Genomic DNA, 23,654 nt, shown 5'->3' with positions numbered 1-23,654 from the left:
TACCTGAGTGGAGATGCTGTATATCTGATGGATACTGTATATTGTGTGTGTCGGTGTGAGGTACACAGAGAAGTGCACTAAAGCAGCCGTTCAGTGTGGAGAAAGGCCGAGGTGCTTATTGGGTCAAATTTTCAGTGTTGGATGGAAGTCACTGAAATCACGTTACACTTTCCATCTTTGTGTGTCATCATGTCTCTGACAGTATTATAAGTGCTATAATCTTTTTACATTGTAGTTACACCATTAAACCTTATCAAGTCGTCCTCTGTTTAACTGTGTTTACGAGGGTTTATGAAACCTTTCCTCATTGGTCCATCCTAATCAGCTGATTCCACATAAAACTTTTCCTTCTGCTCTGCAAATGAATGTGTCAGGTTTTCAGTTTCTATGTTTACAGGATATTAATTTAAGTTTAATCAACATTAAAATGTGCTGGATACTCTTTGATGTGCGAGGTCTTGCTGCTGTGCTCAGTTATTAAGAGGAGTGAGGATAACGGGATCTTTCCTGTGGAAGTTGGCTTCATATATATCATAATCAAACTATTGTGATGCAGATACAGAATTTATGTGATCTGATACTGCATGGATGTTTGCATTCACTTAAATATCAGTTGTCCTCTTTTTATCTTATGTGTTATATTTGTTGGAAAAAGAGATTTTAACCTCAATGAGACTTTTTCCTGGATAAAGAGAGAATATATATTGCGTGACAACCATTTTTATGAGGTAGTTTTAATGGGTTAAAATGAAGCTTTAATGTTGGCTTAACCACGCAGAGCTTCATCTTGTATCATGTTATCAATGATGTGAGGTCCTTTTGCTGCCCTTTCTCCACAAATCCCCTGTGATCTGTGAACCGTATCTAGAAACCACTACAAAAACCAGAGCCCCTTTCACAAATGTCCTTTTGCTGTGGTGAGAACACAATCCAGTCTGTTTATATAGAAGTGCATTTCAATCTGATCATCTTTTGACGTGTTTAATTGTTTTTATGTTTTGTAATGTGACAGCAGGCGCCTGGACTGACTTTAATGGACAGTAAATGTGCCGCTGTTATTTTACACCAAGACCAGCGAAATTAAGACGTACAGACGGATCTGCTCCATTTCTTTTAAACTGACATCAGCTGATCTCTGTTTCTTAATGTTTTTCATCCTGTGGGAATACTAATGATCCATGTTGAAAAAAAAACAGCAGTGCATGTAACATAACAGAGTTAAGATCTTGAATTTCTTTTCCGATCAAACGGGAACAATCAGATCCAGTTCCATCCCTCCACTGAGCCACTATCGAGCTTTTGGTGCACAGACTGTTTTTCATCACGCATGCTGTGATTAAGATGTCCTGAGTCCACACACACTCATAATCACGTCAGCAATTCCATAAAGCGTGTGACGTAGCCTCCACCTCCAGCATGAAAGAGCAAACTCTGCTCAGCCAGGCAGACGGTGCAGTGCTGCGGGTCAGATCCACCCGATGAAACCTGCCCGGCTCTGAAAACTCACCTGTGCCCAGAGTGCGCAGAGGAAAGCTCAGGGATGGAGAGGCTGCTGAAGAAATGTCAGATCAGAAACCAGCTGATCAGGGAGTGCATGGCTGAATGTCTCGGCGTCTACGTCCTGATTGCAAGTATCCTTTTCTTCTTTTGTTTTCATACATTTAAGATATAGTTAGCTGTGTAGGAACTTTCTTAATAACTAAAAAAACAAATAAAGTTCCCTCAGTTCAGCCCGTAAACTCAACATCAAGTGTGTCAGTCAGTGAGTTTCCTGTAAAATGCCCTGCTGGTTTGTTTAGAGCACCTCATAACTCTGCACGGTGTATAACTAAGGACTTTGGCCTGATTAAAACGGACAGAGGGTGACAGGGACTGCAGGGGAGGGGGGGCGTAAATTTGGACTCTCCTGTTAGTGATTTCCAAAGGTGATATTCCTTTGACTGCAGTGCTGTTGTTTTATCTCTATTGACTATCTGGGGCAATGAACATTTACAGCACAAATCATAAAGCAGCTCTTTAGTTAAATAATAAAAAAGGAGATTGCACCAAGTGTGTCAGAACATCACGTCTTTACTGTGCTGCATGGTGAAAACATTCAAACTGGATGTATGTTGAATGAATCTAAACAAGATAAAATGCTGCTATTGTGGATTCATTAGAAAATTATTGACTGTGGGGCATTAATTTGGGGGAAGGTCTGAAGTTGGATGTGCCAGAAAGGCTTTGAGAGTTTAGATCATTATCCACTGTTTTGATTGGGTACACTCATGTATATATTCGACTGCTAATACTTATCTTCATTTTATGTAATTGCAGCTGTTTGGATGTGGCTCTGTTGCCCAAGTGGTCACAACTGAAGACAAAAAGGGCCAGTACCTCTCAATTAATCTGGGTTTTGCTCTGGGAGTAACATTTGGGGTCTTTGTGTCTCGTGGAGTATCGGGTAAGGGACTGAACGAAGTTACTGGGTATGCAGAGCTGTGATTAGAAGTTTACATACGCTAATCTTTGCCATTAATGTCATGGTAATTTGAGGAACTTAATTATTTCTTTGCACTGTTCTTTTTCCAGGGTGGAATGATTGTCCAGCATACATCTTTACCTATTTTCTTTAATCCACACAGGCTCAAATATATACACACACTGACTTAAATCTTTTAATAAGCAGTGCTGAGGCCTTTTTAACTTGACAAGGCCAGAGCCTATTAACTTCTTGCTAGTGATCATGAATCACTACAGCTGGTAGTTTTTCATTACCAGCATGAAGGAGATTTAATTGACAGCACTCAGTGGACTGACCAATGCTCTGAACAATGGGAAAGTCCAAGGAATTCAGTGAAAATCTAAGAAGGAAAATTGTAGATTTACAATGGGAACATCTCTTGAGACATTTCTAAACAAGCAGAAATGATTAAGAAGTGAGTTTCAAGTCACCATGGACAGAGAGAATGCTGACAAAGAAATAAGGCCCTGCTCCAAAACCAAAACTAAATATCATCTGGAAAAAAGTTTGATGGTCACACAAGACAAGATTGAGCTATACGGCCACAATGACAAAGAGTATATTTAAATGAGTAAACGCGAGCCTTTCAAACGTAAGAACATTGTGCCAACTGTCAAGCATGGTGGTGGTAGCATCAGTCTGAGGCTGTTGTGCTGCTAACATCAAGCTGCTAAATCATTAGCTAGATGTTTGAAACTTGGACAAAGTTGGGTGTTCCAACACGACAATGATCCCAAACACACATCAAAACTGATTTAGGAACAGTTAAAGCAGGTTAACATTACACTTCTGGAATGGCGTTCCCAAAGCTCTGACCTAAATCCTGTTGAAAATTTGTGGATTATGCTTAAAATCCGGTTCTGTGACAGGAACCCAAACTATCTAAACAAACTACCAGTTCTGCCGAGAGGACTAAGCTGCGCAGTCGTTCCACTCTGGAGAAAGAACAGTTCAAAGAAATCATTAAAAGCCAAGAATCACAATGACTGTGTATGTAAACTGTTAGTGTGAGTTGATTAACTCTATTTTTCACTGTGACGAACAATGACGGAGCCAGACAATCTGTTCTTAATCTAAAGTTAGAGGTATGTTTTTATACAGTAAACCACCAGTTTACAACAGTCACACCACTTTAATGGTGTAAGATAAAGACCCTGCAATATGAGAGAGAATTTCCAACGATTAGACAGCCCCCTATGAGGAAGCACTTGGTGATGGTGAGGAGAAGAAACTCCTGTTTAACAGGAAGAAACCGCCTGTAAAACCAGGCTTAGGACAGGCAGGGAGGGGGTTTAATATAAATTTATAATTTTAAGATAACTCTTATTTAATTATGAGAAACTAGAGCATTCCTTTTTAATAGCTGATAAACCTCATAAGACTGTTAACATGTCTGTAAAGGAACATCAGCCACTGAGAAACTGCTAGAAAAAGATGTGATTAAATTAATATGTACGCAGATCTCTAACAAGAAAAAGCTTGTTGATTGTTGTGCTGGCCACACTTGACCCCACATCTGGTGACAAGTCTTACCCCGATCAACAGTTTTGTGTGAATCCCAGTTTAGATCATAATACCTGGAAATGAACTCTTCTATGTGTTGTTTGGAACCGCCATTAATATTATACTAACCAAAAATGCAGAAAAAAACACCTTACATAATACTTATAAATTGATTTGCATGTCATAACTGTGATTTCTTTTTAAGGTGCTCATTTAAACCCCGCTGTGTCTCTGAGCTTGTGTGTTTTGGGCCGCCACTCATGGATGAAACTGCCTTTCTACATCTTCTTCCAAGTGTTGGGAGCCTTTCTGGCTGCGGCTACAGTTGCTCTGCAGTACTATGGTGAGTGTTTAACAGTGAGCTCAGGTACAACAAGGGAGTTGATATTCATAAATTGAGGCTTTTCAAATCAAATAAATCATGTCGTTTGATAAGCTCTTGCTCTCATGTCATCTCATGTCGGAACACCATTTGTGTTCTGGAAACGTCACGGCTCTGAACAATAAACTGTGTTTTGTGTCTGTTTGATGATGCGTGCGCGATGAGATGTTTGCAGACGCCATCCAGGCGTACAGCGGAGGCGATCTGACAGTGACGGGTCCCAAAGCCACAGCAGGCATATTCTGCACTTACCCCGCTGACTACCTGAGTGTGTGGGGAGGTATCGTGGACCAGGTCAGATGCCGTGACGCCCTTGTTTTTCTTATTAATTAAGGATCATTCATCGTTATCAGGCTGACAGATAAAGATGGTATAATTGCTCAATAGTCATGTGAACCTGTACAGTTATATCACCAAAAATACACCAGGCTATTTCCTGAAACTTAGATCCACATTGATAAATGGAGTAACTTGCCTTGACCCAGCCAGGAAACGCTCTTTTTCCATCGGATAAAATCATACTGTTCCTTCCTGCATATCTCTAACCACTTCCATGTCATCCAGGTGATTGGCACGGCCGCTCTGCTGCTGTGCGTCCTGGCTCTCGGAGACCAGAGGAACAGCTCCATCCCTCATTATCTTCAGCCTGTCTTAGTGGGAGCAGCAGTGCTGGTCATTGGCATCTCAATGGGCTCAAACAGCGGATATGCACTCAACCCGGCAAGAGATTTTGGACCTCGGTTGTTCACCTACATTGCCGGTTGGGGGGCGGATGTTTTCAAGTTAGTGGTTTCACTCCGGATGCTCTGCTAATTCCCATCTTATTTCCTCACATTGTTGACTATCTTAAAGCAAACATGCTGTCTATTTTTGCAGGGCCGGAAGTGGCTGGTGGTGGGTGCCCATAGTGGCTCCTTGTGTTGGAGCGCTTCTGGGAACACTGATCTACGAGCTGATGGTTGAAGTCCACCATCCTTCAGAGCAGTCCGAATCCCAGGCCTCATGTCCGGAGAATACAAATGACAAGATGGGGGTTGAGCTGGAGGGGGTGGAAGCAGACCGTGAAAAGCCAACTTAATGATTAAATCGTGTAAAAGAGAGACAACACTGTCTGTGTGTGGTAAATGCTTTTTAAGGTGTGATAGTAACTGAAATTATCTATGTAGGGATAAATGATTGATCCAAACAAGCAGCTTCTGATTGCCTCAAACTTATTTTGAGGCATAATTGCACCAGCACCTACAAGTAAACATTAATTTCCTGGTTATAGTTTCTTCCACAAATTAGACGTACTGCCATAAGACAGTTGCTTTAGTTCAAATGGCCTTTGAGTTATTCAGTAAATATCTTAATATCTACTGTTAGAGTTGTTACAGACGTTTTTACAAACATTTACATTTCGCCAGATATTCAGGTTATTGGTTCACTTTTCATTTAGCGTTACTGTCAAGTCAAATGAGTGAAAGCCAACCTCCTGCAAAAAAATGATATCCCCATTAGCCTCATGTGTGCCTTTGTATTTAGTGCCAACTGGCAAATGTTTGCATACACTGTTACTATCATACCGAGTAAACATCACAATATGAGCATGCTCACATTATGTCCAGTCACTTAGTCCCTTAATGATTTGCTAATATTGACCAATGGAATATACTTGTATAAGTCTATATGTAGTCCTATATGCAACCTTCTTTTTAATAGAGCATGTATAGGAAATCTATGCTGGACAAACTCTCCAGCGTTTCCAGTATTCTGAGCACTCCCTGCAGCACATGTACAGACGCATGAAAAAGCTTCAAAGCTCTCACCACAGTATTTCATTCAGGCTGAGCTCTGGACTTTTGGGCATGGCAAAGCTTTAGCTGTTGGACTCACACATGACTGTACTTTGGTATCAGAGGAGTTCATGGTCAGCTCAGTGACCGCAAGATGCCCAAATCGTCACCCCTCCACCACCATGCTTGATAGTTGACATAAAGTGTTTTTGCCCACAGGAACAAGTCCTGTGGTTTGTTCAGATGCAGCTTCTTGAACCTTAATATGCTAACTGAGGCCTTTACAGTCTGAGATGTAGCTTACGGGTTTTTTTGCAGTTTCTCTGAGCTTTGCACAGTCTGACCTTAGTGTGAATTTGCCGAGACACTCCCTCCTGGGAAGAAATCGGCATTGTGTTAGAGAGGTGCACCGCCTTCCTATGGAAGTAGTAAAGGTGTACCCAGTTTTTCACAGGTTTGCAGTCTTGTGAAAACTTGCTCTTTTTATGACTGACTGTAACTGCAAGGAATAAGATTAATTATGATATAAAAACACTTGGCTGATTGGCAAATGCAGCCCACCCTGATTGTTTCTCATGAAAATTACCTGGTCTGCTTCTAAACTACATAATCAGTCACCAAATGTCATTCATCTGACCAGCTGAACAATAAGATTTTTTTTAAAGAATTTTTAGAGGATTCAAACCAACCAAGTGTGCAAACAGAAAAACACCGCACTGAGCCCGATGCAGACCTCTGCAGATGAATCCCCGACACGAGCCGGTCGTCTCTTTTACACATTTATTTTGAAACAGCACAAAAGTGTATGGCATTTCAGCAAGCAGACCACGACCATGGAAAAGAAAATGACATGAAAGTTTCCACTACTGAGCTATATAAATATGATATGACATATAAAAAGATACAAACATAAAACAAAAAAAATCCACTCATAGGCCTCCAATAAAGTGACCGTGAAGGCCGTTTTTTAAACATATAAAAGAAATGTGAGTACAGCAAGCACTGTCGATTTAAAAAAACAAAGAAAAAGAAAAAAAAAAAAGAGATAAACATTTGTTTTCAAACACATTAAGACAACACGACCCCCACGTTCTCCCTCTGCTTTGTAATTACAATGTATAGCTAACTCTGAGAGGGGATTCTTGTTTTCTTTTGGACTTCAAATTGTTTTGAAAAAAAGGGAACAGTACAAGTACAAATACTATACGTATTCACATTATCATAGCAAGTTACTAAAACCAGAACCATTTCTTTTAGTGTAATTATATGTATTTACATGGCAAAACTCGTACACGTATACTACTGACAGGAAGCCTTACCTCTCTTCTTCTAGCTTAACGAGTAACAACATCACACATTAGTCACACTACACGGGTTACCACCTCCAGTAACCTCGTCTCCTAATGAAATGCCTCCAGAGATTCTCATCTCATGTCTCTGTTGCAGGTAAATCGCACCATGTCTTGTAACATTTGATGCAATCCACTCACATACACCAACAGCAGTAATGTGTTTCATATAAATAAATATTATAGCAACATAAAACTCAGTGTCAAATTCCCCGTGCCCACAAACGATCCCCTTCATGCTTCAGGATGTCTCGGCACGATGAGTTTTTCCAGCTCCCACAGGCTGGTAAAACTGATCTAATTGCCAGAATAACAAAACAAACAAACAAAAAAACAAGGACATGATAAACGATGTGAAGTACAAAATATCTGCAGTACAGCTGTGAGGAGTACAGTGGGAGGTGTTATGTATCTACGTATGTGCTACAGTAACAAACAGGCAGGTGGCTACAGTCGGTGAAAAGTGAGTGCTCGAAATGGAAGGACGAGGTGGAGTTGGACACAGTATGGCTGATATACAGTATAAATGCTTTACTCTGGGGGGGAATGATCCACACAAGAGTCCATCACAGGTGACGAGTTCATTTTAAGTGATCAAACATGCAGATACAATCGCACAGAAGAGGTGCCACAGAGGGAAACTGTTTGTGGTAGCTTAAAAAACAGAAAGGAAAAAAAAAAAAGAAGAAGAAGACAACGACTGCACAGGAGCAGCTGTGTTTCATCAACATTCATATTCTACAGCATCGCCCTCCTCGGCCGTGACCCCTCGGGAGATTATCCGTCGGCTTCAGACGACGCCGCCCCCCTCTTCTACTGGGGCTTGTCCGTCTTGTGTGCCGTGAGGAAGGCCATGCCGTGGGTCCTGAAGTGGGTGTTGAGGTCCGTGGCCTTGTCGAATCGCCGACCGCACACCTTGCAGCTCAGGTTTCCGTCTCCGTCCTCGCCCTGCGCCTGAGGAGAACCGGCGGCGGGAGAGCCGTCTGGAGAGCCGTGGGCGCGGGGGGTGCCGCGGTCCGCGTCGCTCTGGGTGTCCCGCACTCGGTGAGTGATGAAACGGTGCCTGCCGAGAGAGCCGGCCGATGCAAAGCAGACGCCGCACTGCAGGCACTGGAAGGAGGCGGTGTCGCCCCGATGCTGGGGAATGTGGCGCTGAAACTCGGCCCCGTCTTCTGTAGTGAACCCGCAGGGGACGCAGCGGAAAACGTTATCTTCCTCCTCTGCCTCACTCGGTGCCACTGATGTTGACGCCATGGACGCCCTGGTTCTCTTTGCGGGACCGCCGCCGTCCTCTGTGTTGGTTTCTTCCTCGTCTCCCACTCTGGCTGCAGGCGGACCGACCTCACCGTCTTGCTCTGAGGAACTGCCCGGTCCTTCTCCCCCTGTGGCTGCACGCTTCCTGGTCATAGGGGGAGCCTGAGAACAAGGGAGAGCAGAGGCTAAGCAGCTGTGGAGACGATACACAAACAGAGCATGCCCCGAGAACCTTTACTCACCTGTCCATCTGTGTTTCTGTGATGGAGTCGAATGTGTTTGTCCATTAAGAACCGACTGCCAAAGGTACGTTTGCCTTCTGTACAATATCTGAGGAGTAATAATAAAGCAGCTCTATTAGTGACTGATGACAGATACAAGGAAAAACTACACTGCAGACATTTTAAAAAGGTATCAAGTATTCAGTGCCCTCTGCTGCACAAGCAGTGTAATGGTGCCAAATTTTTATTTTTAAACTTGTGCCAAGTTGATGTCAGCTTAGTATGGATTTCCATCTATGGTCACACCTTACAAGCACTGGCTTCAATCAGAAGACAGTGGACTTAACTGGGTTGTTTCAGACAGTGGATGAACTGAAAATAAAGATATTCTTAAACTGTGAATCATACAAAGATACTCTATTGGAGCTCCAGGATAAAAACTACTGACTGACATTTGAGTAGAATGAACTCATTGTCATGTTCAAGAAACCAGTTTGAGATTTGAGTTTTGTGACATGGCACATGAATCCTGCTGGAAGCAGCCATCAGAATACACTGCGTTCATAAAGGGATGGATATGGTCAGCAACAATACTCAGGTAGGCTGTGATGTTTAAATGATGCTCAGTCGGAACCCTAGAGGTCCAAGTGTGTCACACCCTCACACCACCAGCAGCCAATCCAAAGGCACGTAGGATCAATACTTTTATGCCGTTTATGCCAAATTCTGACCCTCCCCTCCGACAATCAGACAACAATTTTTCTAATCTTCTACTGTCTAATTTTGGTGAGATTTGGTGGGAACTGTAGCGTCAGTTGCCCGTTCTTAGCTGACAGGTGTGGTCTTCTGCTGCTGTAGATCATCTGCTCAAGTTTTGACATTCTGCGTGTTCAGAGATGCTCTTCTGCATACCTTGATTGTAGAAGATGCTCAGGTCATCTTTACTATGTCTGCATTTTAAATGCACTGAGTTGCCACCATGACATTGGCTAATTAGCATTAACAAGCACTTGAACGGCTGTACCTAATAAAGTGGCCAGTGAGTGTGTATTACATTTAATCATACAAATTATAATTGCAGCAGGTTTATATTTGAGATTTACTTGTGTCTATATGTTACCCATAAACAGTGTCTGTACTGAAAGTGTAAGTTACTCACTGGCAATGGAAGACTCTTTTGTTGCCCTCATGAATGACACGCTCGTGACGTCTCAGGCTGGAGGATGTGCTGAATGTGCCTCCACAGATACGACAGGGAAACTTTGGAGATATCACACATAAACACAGTGAGAGAGATTTTTGTTTTTTAAAGATACTGAATCTTGGTCTTCCTACCAAAAGGAGTGGCTCTTTCCCTACTTCACTATCCACAATATGCTAAGCTAACAGAAAATAGATTTCGTGCACTTCTGTGTTAATAACATCTGTTCCTTTCCTTCCTGTGATCAACATTATCTGTCACACCTTGCCGTGCTCCATCTTCACGTGACTCAGATAGTCTTCGTTGTCCGTGAACGTGTTCTGACACTGAGGGCAGGTCCACTCGGTCGGAGCGCTTGGATGACTGCTGCCTCCTGTGGTAGTGGAGTGACTCCCTGGAGCCTCGTAGTCCTCATCTGCATCATCGTCATCGTCCTCTTCCTCCTCTTCTTCCTCCTCCTCCTGCTCCCGACCCCAGTCCTCTCCGTCAGAGTTATCAGGCTTTCCAGAGGATTTTGACTTGAGGCCAGAGGGACCAGATGTGTTGGCTGGAGCTGAGGTGGGGTTAGCGCCATCGGACTGAGACTCCTGTTTGGCGGACGGGCCTCTGTGAGCGGTCTGAGCGGGACGACAGGAAATTGTATGAGAAGAGAACAGAAAGGCAAACAGAGAAAATTGTCATCTTGAATCTGTTCTTTAAATAAATACGATTATTTAGGCTATAAACAAGTTTTAATGTCTCTATTGCTAAAGTTTTGTACTTGGTATAGAACTTAGGACAAGGTCACCGGAGGGGTACCTCGCTAAGGCCGATCCAAGAATTACTGTCTGCCTTTTTTGACGCCGCATTCATTGTAGAAAGCAACGAATGGGCAACACATAAAGGCAAAGGACTAACACATCACGTGCTGTGACATTCTGTATGTACCCACCTTAATATGCTCCATCATGGAGCCTTTTTGGGCGTAGAGCTTGGTGCAGTCAGGACACTTGAACACATGCACTTTTTGCTTAGCTAAATGAGTATCAAAATGCATGTACAGCAAAGGTTTTTGGGTAAAAACTGTATCACACATCACACATTTGTAGATCATTCTGCAAAAGGAGAAGAAGAATTCAAAGGTTAGGGATCTACTTAGAGAATTTTCATAAATAGTCTGAAAATATTTCTCTGTGTAAACGTTGAAAAGCCGCACACGTACTTGGCCTGTCCTCCGGTGAGCGTTGGGTGCTGGGTGCTGATGTGGCTCTGGGCGCTGGGGGAAGACTTGAAGGCCATGGGGCAGCTCGGGCACTTGTGGAAGACCTCGCAGTGAGCAGTCTGAATGTGGGACTTGATGGAGTTTAACCCTCCAAACACAACCTGGCAGCTCGAGCACCTTGGTTAAGAATAATGAGAATAATCAATAACGGGGATAAAATAAAAATTAAAAAATATATATACATATATATATCAAATAAGTTTCCTTTGTTTGCAGCAGTATGCAACTTACATACTGCACATTACCTTCTAAAGCTTTTATTGCACTATAGTAACGTCACAGCTTGGCATCAACCTGATTCAAAATATCTGCGCTTCACCTTTAATCATCTGCTCCACTCTGTGTGCACACAGAGTGAAAATCAGAGCAGAGCAAGACAAGAAACGACCGAAACCATATATGATAGCAAAGACAGCAAAGAGTACAATATTGCTGAGCTGTAATGAAACGCGTGCAATAAAACACGGTAGATAAAATATAAATGTTTTATTTTTTTGTCTCATTAATCTGTCTGTCTGCAATATACCCTTAAATCAGAAAAAAAAAGAAAACTGGCATAAAGGTGTCTATTTGGGCCTGAAGGTTCTTATCTATATCACATATTATGTTGCCTAGCAACCACTAAAGTCCCCACTTGCAGTGTTTTGCTTCTCTAACACCTTAGAAAATCCTGGTTATAATTTTAATTTACAACAATACCATCCAATTTATATCAACAAAAGCTTAACTATACGTGCAATATTATGACACCTTTACAACACCTGGCAACACCTAGCAACCGTTTGAAATGGCCTGGTTTTTTTCCTGTCTTTTTGCACCTATAACAGCTTATGAAAGCATGCTGTTGTGTTCATTTCACAACAATAATAGCCCATTTAAATCCAAAATAGTTGGATTATACACAATATATAGTCATCATGTTATCTATCTATAACATGCATTTATAATGCACCTTATAAAAGCATCATACCAAACAATATTGTAGCTTGTGCTTAAAAAGCCAGGTAAAAAACAGTAAAAATAAGTTATAGAACTGTATGAATCTTTTCTTTTTGCAAATCCTCACAGTGAGAAATATATTAATTTAACACTAGGATCAGATTGGCAGATCCACAAAGTTTCAATATAGGGAGTGAGAAGTTGGAAAGTGCTGTCACTTCATTGCAAGACGTTCTTAGACTCCTTTTGTTGCTTCAGAAGCTTTTTCCGCTTGTCACTGCTCCAAACATCTGCTTTGAATCAGACAGACTGATTACAGGACTGATTTTACAGTTTATATTATTTTATTTTAATAATTCTTAGCTACATTTAAGCTGCCCATCAGCGAAAGCCTCCCACAGAAGAAGTGGACATGATTTTCAAATACCTTTTGAACTGCCAGTTACTCTATTGGTCATGTCATATGTTAACCATGTTCGATAGCGTGTCCACACCTGTAGCCAATGCGTCTGGCAAAGTGCAAACAGGCCTCGTCCAGGTGGGTCTGGAAGCTGGCCTGCCGTGCGATTCCACCGCACTCGGGACAGACATGAGGCGCTCTGTGTTTATGGATCCTCTGGTGGGCGGACACGGCACATGAGTTAGGGAGCATCATGGGAGGCGAGCACTGCGTACATGTCTGAAAATGGAGAGAAAAAAGGAAAATGAAACAAAACAAAGTCATCATCAGATCTTCATAACTGCACAAACCAGCAGCACGAAACATACTGTTCACTGATTCCCAAGACTCACTGAGTTAGGCGCAGCTCTGATCTGCTGGAAGTGGGTGACCAGCTCCGCTTTGCCAGAGAATTGTGTTTGGCACTCCGGACATTTGAAGTTGTTGTACTGCAGCCCTTCAGCCTTCTTGCACGGCAGAGGCATCAGCGCTTGCGGGCCCTGAGGTGCTCGGCGGACGGATCGAGGCGGAGCTGCTGCTGCTGGAGATGAAGTGTCCTTCATTGGGCTGGAATTGGCAGAGATGGCGGGGCCTCCGGGTGTGGAGGAAGGAGAAGAGACTGGAGGAGAGGAGGACGAAGAGGAGAGCAGGCCTGGTCAGCCAAAAGGTGGAAAACAAGAGGAGACAAATGAAAAACGGTCAATAAGGATGAGTCACACATGAATGACATAGTTTTTAGTTCAATATACATTTGCTTCTTAATTTTTTTTAATAATGTATGACATAGAGATTAATATTTTGATGAGTGAATCAAGGTTAGGCAACAAACAGCTCTTTTTTTCTCAATAGTTGTTGTTTATTCATTTTTTTAAAAAAATCAACAAATGACAAATACCTCTGGACTTCCAGTGGGCCTACTACGAGTTTTCTTAATTTCTGCCTGTTTCAGTGGTGGTGCTGATTACACACAGCAAAAGGCTTCAAATAATGGAGGTCAGTGTATATGCGAGTAATCTCTATCAGCCAAAAGGTTCAGACTGCTCTAAACACGTTGCTCTGTATGATGTCAAAGAGAGAAGATATCCCTAATATGGTCCTTTCAGGTACCCAGCTGTGGATTTGACATGCCTGCTTTTCAAACCTGTTTATGAGGGAGAGCATGAGCAGAAAGTAGGCTTACGGGGAGGAGAACTAAAACAGCTCCTTCTAGACAGAAGATTAACTGATTGGCTGCAGGCTCAGCATGAGATAAGTAAGGATTGTTTCAAAATGTAAATCATGAAAAGCGACTCTCGTAGATCTAGAAGATGAGTCTGATTGGTCCCCATTAATTGGAACACTTTTCTTTGAGATGATATCAACTAAATGACAAATAAAATATGATTAACTGATGATTAAAGTAAGTGTTGGCTGCACTTCTGCTTACCACCAATTGGCGTTATGTCTTGTTGTCCAATCATCTGCTCCACAGTGACAGGCCTCATGACCAGGTGCGAGCACTGCATGACCAGCCCTCGCTCCTTGTGCTCTCTGGCATGCAGCAGCAGGCTGCACTTATTGAAGAAGGCCAGCCTCTTTGCACAATGGTTGCAGGTCACTTCAATGCGGAGCGATCGTCTGTCGTAGTGTCGTGCCAGGCTGCGCTCCAGCGCAAACGCGTCTCCGCACTCCAGGCAGCGGTAACCTGTTGCAGGGAGGGGAAGGCCCCACTCGGGTGGTGGCGGAGCAGAGAGGTCGGGCTTGTAGCTCGGCAAAAGGTTTTTGCTGTTCAGAATTTTGTTAAAAGCCTCCACCAGGCTCGACTGGCTCCGGGAGATGACGGCCCCTGTGCTGTTGACGATGGAGGCGGGTTTGTTCGGCTGGAGGCCGCTGCCTATGATGGTGCCGCTTCCTCCATTTGCTGTTTTGTTAGTGGTCGTACGTACGCTGATCCCACTCGCAGCCACTGAGAACTTCGGGGAGGAGGCTGCAGCGGGGGTGACAGGCAAGGCGGCCGATTTAGTGATGCTTACAGCGGTGGCAGAAACCTTGGCCTTGTCAGACGCAGCCATTTTGTTTTGGACCTTTGTGGCGGCAGCCAGCATGACGCTGCTGGCTGCGAGTGTAGACACAGGCAGAGCATTTAGAGCACTTACTTTCTGCGAAGGTGTTGTCATGTGACCAGGGGAAGACTCAGGTTTTTGGGCCTTGTTTCCTAAAACCTTACGTTCCCCAGCTTGAGCTTTAGGGTCCCCACCTTTCCCTGCAGCACCACCTTTAGGTGCCACCCGTGTCACGGTTCTGGTGATTCCACCTGTGGAGGTTTTAATAGTTTTGATTCTGACTTTGAGGGGTCTGGATGGTGTTCCAGAAGCAGCAGGTGTTGCATCACCTGCATCCCCTGCATCAGTGGACACGGGTTTAGTTTTACCATCGTCCACCTCCATATTTTCCTCACCCGTTTTCGTGTTTTCTCCCTTGTCAGCTTTACCATCAACAACCCTGTCTATGCCGTTTCCCACCTCCATCTCTTCCTCCTCCTCTTTAGGTTCCCGCAGTTCAGAAGGAGGTGGGGTGGAAGCCACTGTAGGGCTGGAGCACCTTTTAGTTGTGACTTGAGCCGTTGATTTTGGCATCTCAGGTTCAGGACTCTCTGGTGAGTCTCTCTCTTCGATCACGTGCTCTGGATGCCTGTCCTCCACCTGGGGACTCTCCGTTGAGCCTGACGGGGGAGCTGAGGAAGTCAAAGATGCCCCCGAAGGAGTGTCCCCAGGTTTCGGCTGAGATGCAGTAGAGGATGAGGGCTGTGCCGAGACTGAGTCAGACTTGTAACGTCGGCTCAGCTGAGTGCAAGTCGGAGAGTCCGGGTTCTCCTGGATTACCAGGGGGCTTCCCAAATCGGGGTCAGAATCTTCCTCCTCGAGCTGCGGATGTTGAAATTCAGCAGGACCACCCTTGGGAGCTCCGTTAAAAGGCTGCGATGAGCGTAGAGGGTGTGATGAGGGTGCAGAAGGTGGAGTTGAAAGCAGGGGCTTGGAAGGTGGAAAGAAAGGCGAGGCTAGTCCCACGGGCCCACCAGCACCCAGAGGAGGGGACCCAGCTGACAGAGACGAAGATGAAGGTAATGAAGCTTTCACGCCGTCTGCTCTCTCTTGGCCCGTATCCTGCTGCTGCTGCTGCTGGTGCTGCTGCTGTAGCAGCTGCATCTTTCGGGCTCGACCCACAGGATCTCCAGACCCCTGTGCCACAAGTGGTTTAAGTCTGTTGAAAATGTTACCACCTTGCTTGTGAGACTTGGCCGTACTAGCTCCTGCTGCTTCTGAAGACACTTTGGGTGTATTTACCGACCATGGTGCACCATTAGGCTGAGCCTGGCTGAGTGGAAGGGGCGTGGAGACGCCAGAAGTCCCAAATCCATTGTGGTTGAGAGCTTCAGATTCAGCCAATCCAGGAGCGCACGCGCCAAGTCTAGGGCCAACATCCACCCCCGTGATCACATCAATAGTGTCCTGGTCTGCATCTACCTCTCCTCCATCCACCGTCTCGATACGCACTTTATTCTTCACAATCACACTCACGATTGAGGTGTCTGCCTGGGGATCCGTGGGGCTTGGCGCTCTCATGGATGACCCAACGCTTTCTGGCTTCCCCAGAGGTGCACCTGCAGCTCCGTGCGGTCCCTCTGCCTCATCTGGGGCAGACTGGATGGCCTCTTTGGCATCTATGTCAGGAATGTCAAACGCTGCCAAAAGGTCATCAAAATCTGGGGTCTTCATGTCCCCCATACCGGGATTACCTCCTGTAAAAACAAGACACAAAGCATGACTCTACATCCTACTACATAACCCTACATGCAAAAACTCTACTATAAAATGACAGTTATATTGTGTTTATATTTTCATGATAACCTGAAACAACAGACATGCACCTCCCTGTGATACACAAACAGGCTCCACTCGCCAACTAGCTCGGATGCTGCATTAGCCAGCTAGCACGCTAGCGACGGCGCTTCTGCTCCCCAAACCGCTCTCTCCGGTGGCAGGTTCAAAAATATTCCACTATGAATGGGAAACACTCGTCACTCCACCGTGCTTTTACCGCATGCAGGGCCTTGCAATAGTGACCATTTAAGAGGCGGTCCCACCGAGAGAGCGTTTTTGGAGCAGCGACCTCGGTTATTTTTGAGCTACTAGACTTGAGGCTGGCTAGCTGGCCGCTGAGCTCCAGCCAAGACAGAGAGAGACAGATAGAGAGAGAGAGGGGTCATTTAGCTAACGAGCTAGCGTTCGCCATTTAAAAGGCAACAGAGCGCTTCTCTGAGGTTTGGTGTGACAGCAGCGGCCACCCAGTGACAGCAGGCTCGACGAAATCACAGAAAACGGTGGCCGGGATGGGGATTTTCCTTTAATATTTCATGTATTTTTTGATTTGTTTACCTGGATGTGCGATTCCCGACTATCCTAGCTCGCTTTCAGCTGAAAATGCTGCGCTTCCCGTCACATGACCCAGCACATCCTATCAGGCTGTGATAGCGCTGGAAAAATGCACGGGAGGATGCTGCGAGCGACACGTATGTTTATTTCTGCTGGGAATTACCGCTTTTTAAAGGCTGATGGGGCTGCAGGAGTGTCACCACACCACAAACACATGTTTACACACAGTTTTTATTGCAAAAGAAACCCACAAAGACATGACAGGAGTGTGGCTAATTGTTTGGTTTCAAAGCCTGCCACCACAAAAAAGAAAAATCTGTGGCGAGAATTATCATTAATTGTTATAACCATGTAGAGAAATGTAGAGTGAAGGGTGCACAAGGCAATTTGAGAATGGACCATTATTATATTTTAATAGTATCAGTTTCTTTGTGGGCAAATTAAACACTACATAGTTATTCAGTACTGCAGTATTTTCTTCTATATTGGTGCCTCTGAGTGTCTCGACAGAGAAGGATAGTAATAAATGTCTGAGTGCTGTCATGCAGGGCGATGCATCAGCAATCTTGTCATATACGTAGGAAATCCTGCATTAGTCTGCAATTGTTCATGTTTCTCTAGTTTCATTCCTCATTTCTTCTTCTCTTCGTCCTTTTTGCCGTCTGGCTTGTTTCCCGTCTGGGAGGCCAGGGAGCCCATGGCGTTGCGGATGGCCTCGTTGTTGGGGTCGACACCCGGCAGGTTCTCCAAGACGCTCTGAAGGAACTCTGGGTCTTGCATCACGTCATAGTCATCTTCCTCCTGTTCAGTTAAGATACAGCATATATTATACACAGCTGCTATATGGAAGTTTGATTCTGCCACAAAAATAAAAAAAATGCACTGTCAGTGCGCCCCAGGGCAGCTGTGGCTACAATGTAGCTTGCCATCACCAGGGTGTGAATGTGTGTGTGAATGGGTGAATGACTGAATGTAGTGTAAAGCACTTTGGGGTCCTTAGGGACTAAGGAAAGCGCTATACAAATGCAGGCCATTTACCATTTACCATGTTTTGCAGGGAAACCACGGGTCCTGGCATATATTCAGATGCTACTTTACACATTCCACTTAAACACCTGCATGATGTCACAGGACTAAAAAGGACCCAAAAGGATTTATTACCAGCCCCACAGAATATCTACAGGCGTCCTGTGTTGTTTCGGTGAGATCAGAATGATTGGGCGTTGGTCCTTAGCAGAGCTTTGCAGACCGTTATCTACATGTTGTAGCTGTGCACTCTCACCAGGGGGCAGTGTCAATGATATGTATGACAGCTAGTCTGTGGGCCACTGTTTCACTATCTATTTCATAGCGTCATAACCACCAGGCTGCCTGCTGCTGGTTATTTGAAGCACTTTTGTGCGGTCACAGATCTACAGAAATTGACACAAGCACAGGAATTTCACTTCGCACACTGTCAGGAGGTGGTTTTAATGTTGTGGCTCATCGGTGACCACTGTATGTATAATTTTAGCACCATTTTGTCACATAGAACTTTGCCAGCTCATCTAGTCTATATGTTGTCTTATCATCTGAAAAATAGTTTGCCACGATGACACCATGCTCATACAAATGAACACCATTTACAACAGCAAAACTATTCAAAAAGACAGGAAATACAATTTGATGCTTAAAGATGCTGAGTACAATCAGGTCCATCACACTATTGTTAAACTTGATAGATGGATATTTATTACTGAGAGGCAAGTGCCTCCTTATATTTAATGTCTGCTAGATTGAACCCCAACTATTCAGAAACGAGCTACTTTCTTATGAAATCATTCCTTCTTCAGACTATTAATTTAATGAGTTTTATTCGTATCGAGTCTTTGAAAAGGCTCCAGCTGTTACGTCAGTTCATATTATGTGTGCTAGAATAACTCAAAATAGTTCCATCCTTTATTACTTTATTAAAAGTCCACAAAGCATGCTTATTTCACATCCAGCACTCAAAAAAAATAACAGTGGCCTTAAAGCTCAATTTAAATCATTACAATGACTCACCTTGGCTGACTCAGCTGTGTCCATGGGGGCTCCTGTGTCCATTTCACCATATTCTGTTCACAAATAAGAGAGTAGTTATGCTTTATGTTAAAAAAAAAAAAAAAAAAAAAAAAAGAGTTAAAACAAATACACTGATCAGAAATGGAAGTTACCTCCTCCAGCAAGAGACATCTGCATGGCGTAGGCTATCTGCTCCTCTTCTGTCATGCTGCTGAAGTCAGGAAGCACTGCTGCACCACTCTCAGGCTGAGATACTGACATCTTCAGTAAAGCCTCCTCTGATTCTGTGTTTAAAAAGAACACTTGGTTAAATTCTAATGTACTGTAATCATAACTATCTGTTAATCCTGCATTCACCATCTGCGCTGGGTGTGGGCACGCCTGCCTCGGCCGCAGAAGCGGCAGCAGCTCTGCGGGCCTCTTCCTCCTGCCTCTGTCGCTGCTCCTCCATTGATACACGCAGGGCCTAAAGCAGGGGCAGCACAGTGAGATAAAAAGGCAGAGGGTGGACTCAGTCCACAGGACAGGAACAAGAAAGTCACTTTTTTAAATTTGTGGCAAAGCCACAGAGTACTTAAAATATGACTGAAGTCGTGTAAAAGAATAAGTACTCTGTTTCATGTATCTGGCACGAGGGCAAGATATAGATATAAGAAAGGAAACTGGGGAGATAGTCCTCAAGTTGTTATGCAGGAAATAGTTTGTTTAAAACATCCTGCTTTTATTAACCTTAGACACGCAAGTTTCCAAAAGAAGCAGCATCGAAAATAACACCATTAATAATTTATTTCCTATATAAACAAATGAGCTAGTGTAGAAGAGCTGTCCTCTACATTTTTGGCCTCATGATTATCAGCTTTTATAAAGACGATGTCATTGAGATTAGAAGTCACACATTCCTTTACTGCCATTTTAAAGACTGCTTTGGAGCATCACATCCATTCTCTACACGTCTATCAGTTGTGCCAATAGCCACATCTGTTCTCTAGTTATGGAAGACCAAGTTATTATCAAATATGAATAAGGTTCTCCCGCTGGTGTGTGTTATGGTCTTTGTCTTTACAGTGGTAGTGGGAAATAAACTCCCCAGTGTTGCTCACAAGCAGCAGTAACTCTGTCAGCATAGGCAGGTTTTGAGTTGAGTATCTGAAAGGGTTTTTAATTTTCTCCTTTTTCATGCAACTATTTTGGCACATAATATTCCACATTATCTGCTTCTCAGCCCATGTCCCTATATTGCTTACCAAGGCCAGCTCTGGATCAGCACTGGGATCTACCCCAAACTCAAAGTCGCTTGCACCGAGACCCATCATAGAGCCTCCTTCACCGGCCAGGATGGGAGAGGACAGCAGAGCATCAGCCAGACTGGGTCCTGGAGGCACTGTGACCAGGTGGGAGCCCGTCCCCTCCTTCCCATTTAGAGTATTTATAAAAGCAGTCAGCTTCTCTGTGTTCACCTCCTGAATGAATAGTTGGAGACAGTTTGTTTAGATATAGAAGCACCAGATATGGAAATGAAAACAAAACAATCCAAAAAAAAAAAGAAAAAAGGAAAAATGTTGGTAGGCTTTAATGTATTTTGCTTTATAGCGCTGATATGGAAGATTACCCAACAATGTCTCACCTCCTCTCCAAAATTAATAATATCCACATTCACTTTCTCCTTTTTCAAGCGCTTTGCCAACTTCACAAGCTGAAGAACCGGTAGGTTGGGACACCAGCAGGCAGAGAAATATGCACAAACACATGAGTGCGCAGACAGCAGCAGACATTACACCTTCTGCATATAATGTGTAGTTAAAGAACATTTAACAAAAGGTCCTCACATCTTTTTCATTATCCTCCACAGGACTCCCAACAAAGGCAATGATCCTCATCTTGTGGTTTTTTCCTTGTCTGTGCTTTAGGGCCAGCTAAACAGGGAAAAGAAAAATTATGGATCATAAACTGCCACTGCAGAAAGCAACCCCCCCCCTTTTTTTTTTTTTTTAAAAAACCCCCCAGTTACTACAGTTTTCAGGGTACAAACATGAGCGACTCGGATGCCTGTGCAGAAAGAAATCTTCCCTCTGGGCTGGACAGCGTGGAGTTTGGACAGGATGCGGCCAGTATCCGGAGTCAGCGTGGTCAGGACTTCACAGTTACTGCAAGAAAATATACAAAAACCCAGGAGTCAACACCTTCAGTTAACAGGTAATTAAATCTGTCACACAATTAGTGTGTTAGAAACCATATGGTTTGATCGTTTTGATCTTGTGCAAATGTCTCTTTACATTAACCATGGGTTGGAAAAGAGCTAACACAGCTCATGTAACACCTGCTTATGTTTTGTAAAAATGCTTATGGTTAACCAACAAACAGCATTAAACCTCAAACCCAGCAACAACAGGCCAGAGCTCTGAAGCAGGATTTTGTGTTATCCAGGTAACATCAGGGTTTACAGTACTACAAAGATGGACCACTTCTTACTGGGTAACTTATACTGCAAATCTAACCTACTCCGGAGTAGGTCGGGTTCAAGATTAAAGAACGACAAGTATGAAATCATCACCTACTAACCAGCACTCTGGGAAATAGCATCAGCATTCCTGGAAGATCGCTGGACTTCTTTACACAGATTTAAAAAAAAAAACTTTAAGACTCTTGTACAAATAGTATCTAAAGTCTAAATCAGCCAGTCTGTTGCCAGTACACTTATCAATAACTGTGAATGGTCAGATGCTACCAAAACCACTCTTGCGTTAATTTAGTGAGAGAATAACAATCTTCATGTGACCACTTATCCTGACTATTAGGATAAGTGAATCCAGATAACGGAAATCTAATCTGGGTATGTTCAACTTGTTTTGTACAGGCCTTAGCTGTCACAGCCTCTACACAAAGACAACAAATGCACTTCTTTATTTTGAAGGAAGTCACTGCACTGCATCCTCTGAAGACAGCCATCATCAGTAACCATGTACAACTTGATCAAGTGTTATGACTTTAGCCACATAATTGTTTAATGAGGAGAGAACGGCTTACTTTGCCATAGTGATGAGGCCCACGTTGTTTTCTGGATTGCTGCGTGTTTTGGAGTGGCAGACAATGTTGACAGCATCCTGCTGAGCCTGTAGCCTCGTTGGCAGGAAGTCTCCATTTCTCATGTACTCGCTGTTGTCCACACTAAGGAGGAAACATCACTTTAATGTGGCTCTACTCCATCACATCGCTTAAGAGTTAAGAAGCGTTCACATAATTCATTATCAGCCATAAACTACATGGGCCCAATGAGTAATATGTATTAGTAGGAGATCTCAGTTTCTCTTAGCAGTCAGTTTCCTGTATGAACCGTCAGTATGCTTCACCAGGAGAAGCAGTAAACAAAAGTTTAACCGCTATAAAGCGTAACAGGGTAAAAACAGTCACAGCTAGCACGGCTTGCTAACGTTAGCGAGAGGTGACCCTATATATGCCGCTGGAAAACAATCAAGTAACAGCTAGTGTCAGTTAATAATTTAGGCAGAAAACACCGAACTGTAAACAGCGACATTTGGAAATTAACTCTCGTGGCTTGCAGGTAAATAAATACTTTAATAAAACCTCAAATATAGGCTAACTTTAGCTACAATGACTCAGCCGGTCGATAGTGAGTTAGCCGGCCCACAATCAACTGTGCATTATCAGCCTGGCTGGCAGCGACATTTGCCCCATATTCAGCTCGGTGAGCCGCCTTATAGAGTAACTTACTGGTACACCTCCATACTAACCGCTAGCGGCTTTATAAACACACACAAAAATACATTTGTAGAGTTCTTACCAGACCATAGTACTTTCAAGCACCATTTTGGAAACTTCTTGTTGCTTTCTGTCGTAATCCAACAAGCTCACAGATTATTGGACGACGGTTGAACAAAGCGAAATATGATTGGCCAAGTCTTGTTTCCTTCAGGATGTAGAGAGCTACAATAGTATAATTAGAGCTGATCTTTACTATTTAGAAGTTTTTTTTAGGGAGGAGAATAGTTTAATAAGAATTAAACAAATTCATACAGGCTTTCCCCCGAAACATTTTCTCCGTCAAACTATTTATAGGCGTTGTCTTCAGCTATAGATTAACTCATTTGTCACCCCTGAATCCTTTTCTTTTCGGCTAGTGCCTTTAGGGGTCGCCATCATCTATTCCATGCACCCTCCTCTGTCACACCAATCTTGTCCTCATTCACTACATTTATGGTCTTCCTCTTTTCCTCAAAATTCAGCATCTTTTGTCCAGTATATCCGCTGTCCCTCCTCTACACATATCCGACATATCACAGCTTTGCCTCTCTAACCTTGTCTCCAAATCGATCAATCCCATCTGTCCCGCTTATGTATTCATTTTTAATCTTGT

General features: G+C 43.6%; 3 protein-coding genes and 1 non-coding gene across 4 annotated transcripts; 1 reads left to right on the top strand and 3 right to left on the bottom strand.

Moving 5' to 3' along the window:
* Positions 1 to 1,389: 1,389 nt before the first annotated feature.
* Positions 1,390 to 5,479, top strand: aqp10b (aquaporin 10b). The gene is given in 7 exon segments (XM_031739501.2): positions 1,390 to 1,457; positions 1,459 to 1,627; positions 2,317 to 2,443; positions 4,212 to 4,349; positions 4,564 to 4,682; positions 4,953 to 5,170; positions 5,265 to 5,479. Coding segments are annotated over 7 exon segments (1,014 nt in total). The 5' UTR covers positions 1,390 to 1,416; the 3' UTR covers positions 5,467 to 5,479.
* Positions 5,480 to 6,929: 1,450 nt separating this feature from the next.
* On the bottom strand, positions 6,930 to 17,318 carry znf687b (zinc finger protein 687b). Its single transcript, XM_031739507.2, has 10 exons — positions 17,243 to 17,318; positions 14,254 to 16,605; positions 13,181 to 13,479; positions 12,883 to 13,067; positions 11,390 to 11,566; positions 11,120 to 11,282; positions 10,452 to 10,805; positions 10,147 to 10,247; positions 9,009 to 9,096; positions 6,930 to 8,928 (listed from the first exon to the last, which is right to left on the bottom strand). Exons 2-10 carry the CDS (start codon positions 16,589 to 16,591, stop codon positions 8,326 to 8,328), a joined length of 4,308 nt encoding a protein of 1,435 aa, XP_031595367.1. The 5' UTR covers positions 16,592 to 16,605; positions 17,243 to 17,318; the 3' UTR covers positions 6,930 to 8,325.
* LOC116320050 lies at positions 10,941 to 11,075 on the bottom strand. The gene has a single exon (XR_004199428.1). It is a non-coding gene; the product is annotated as a small nucleolar RNA SNORA13 (small nucleolar RNA).
* Positions 17,319 to 17,454: 136 nt separating the features above from the next.
* LOC116320030 (26S proteasome non-ATPase regulatory subunit 4) lies at positions 17,455 to 23,211 on the bottom strand. Its single transcript, XM_031739533.2, has 10 exons — positions 23,082 to 23,211; positions 22,307 to 22,447; positions 21,312 to 21,426; positions 21,109 to 21,195; positions 20,907 to 20,975; positions 20,527 to 20,742; positions 19,640 to 19,748; positions 19,435 to 19,566; positions 19,283 to 19,335; positions 17,455 to 18,040 (listed from the first exon to the last, which is right to left on the bottom strand). Exons 1-10 carry the CDS (start codon positions 23,105 to 23,107, stop codon positions 17,870 to 17,872), a joined length of 1,119 nt encoding a protein of 372 aa, XP_031595393.1. The 5' UTR covers positions 23,108 to 23,211; the 3' UTR covers positions 17,455 to 17,869.
* Between the last annotated feature and the right edge of the window lie 443 nt (positions 23,212 to 23,654).

Source organism: Oreochromis aureus, linkage group 22, assembly GCF_013358895.1.
Source record: "Oreochromis aureus strain Israel breed Guangdong linkage group 22, ZZ_aureus, whole genome shotgun sequence".
NCBI lineage: Eukaryota > Metazoa > Chordata > Actinopteri > Cichliformes > Cichlidae > Oreochromis > Oreochromis aureus.
The sequence above is the reverse complement of the archived record's forward strand: the minus strand, read 5'-3'. Positions and strand labels throughout refer to the sequence as shown.

Coding starts and splice junctions, on each gene's coding strand:
- znf687b (XM_031739507.2), bottom strand. CDS start 16,591: ATGGGGGACATGAAGACCCCAGATTTTGATGACCTTTTGGCAGCGTTT. Junction 11,283..11,389: donor CTCACCGGAGGACAGGCCAA/GTACGTGTGCGG, acceptor CTCCTTTTGCAG/AATGATCTACAAATGTGTGA. Junction 9,097..10,146: donor AAAAGAGTCTTCCATTGCCA/GTGAGTAACTTA, acceptor ATTACTCCTCAG/ATATTGTACAGAAGGCAAAC.
- LOC116320030 (XM_031739533.2), bottom strand. CDS start 23,107: ATGGTGCTTGAAAGTACTATGGTCTG. Junction 22,448..23,081: donor CTTGAAAGTACTATGGTCTG/GTAAGAACTCTA, acceptor TTTCCTCCTTAG/TGTGGACAACAGCGAGTACA. Junction 19,567..19,639: donor GCCCACACCCAGCGCAGATG/GTGAATGCAGGA, acceptor TTTTAAACACAG/AATCAGAGGAGGCTTTACTG.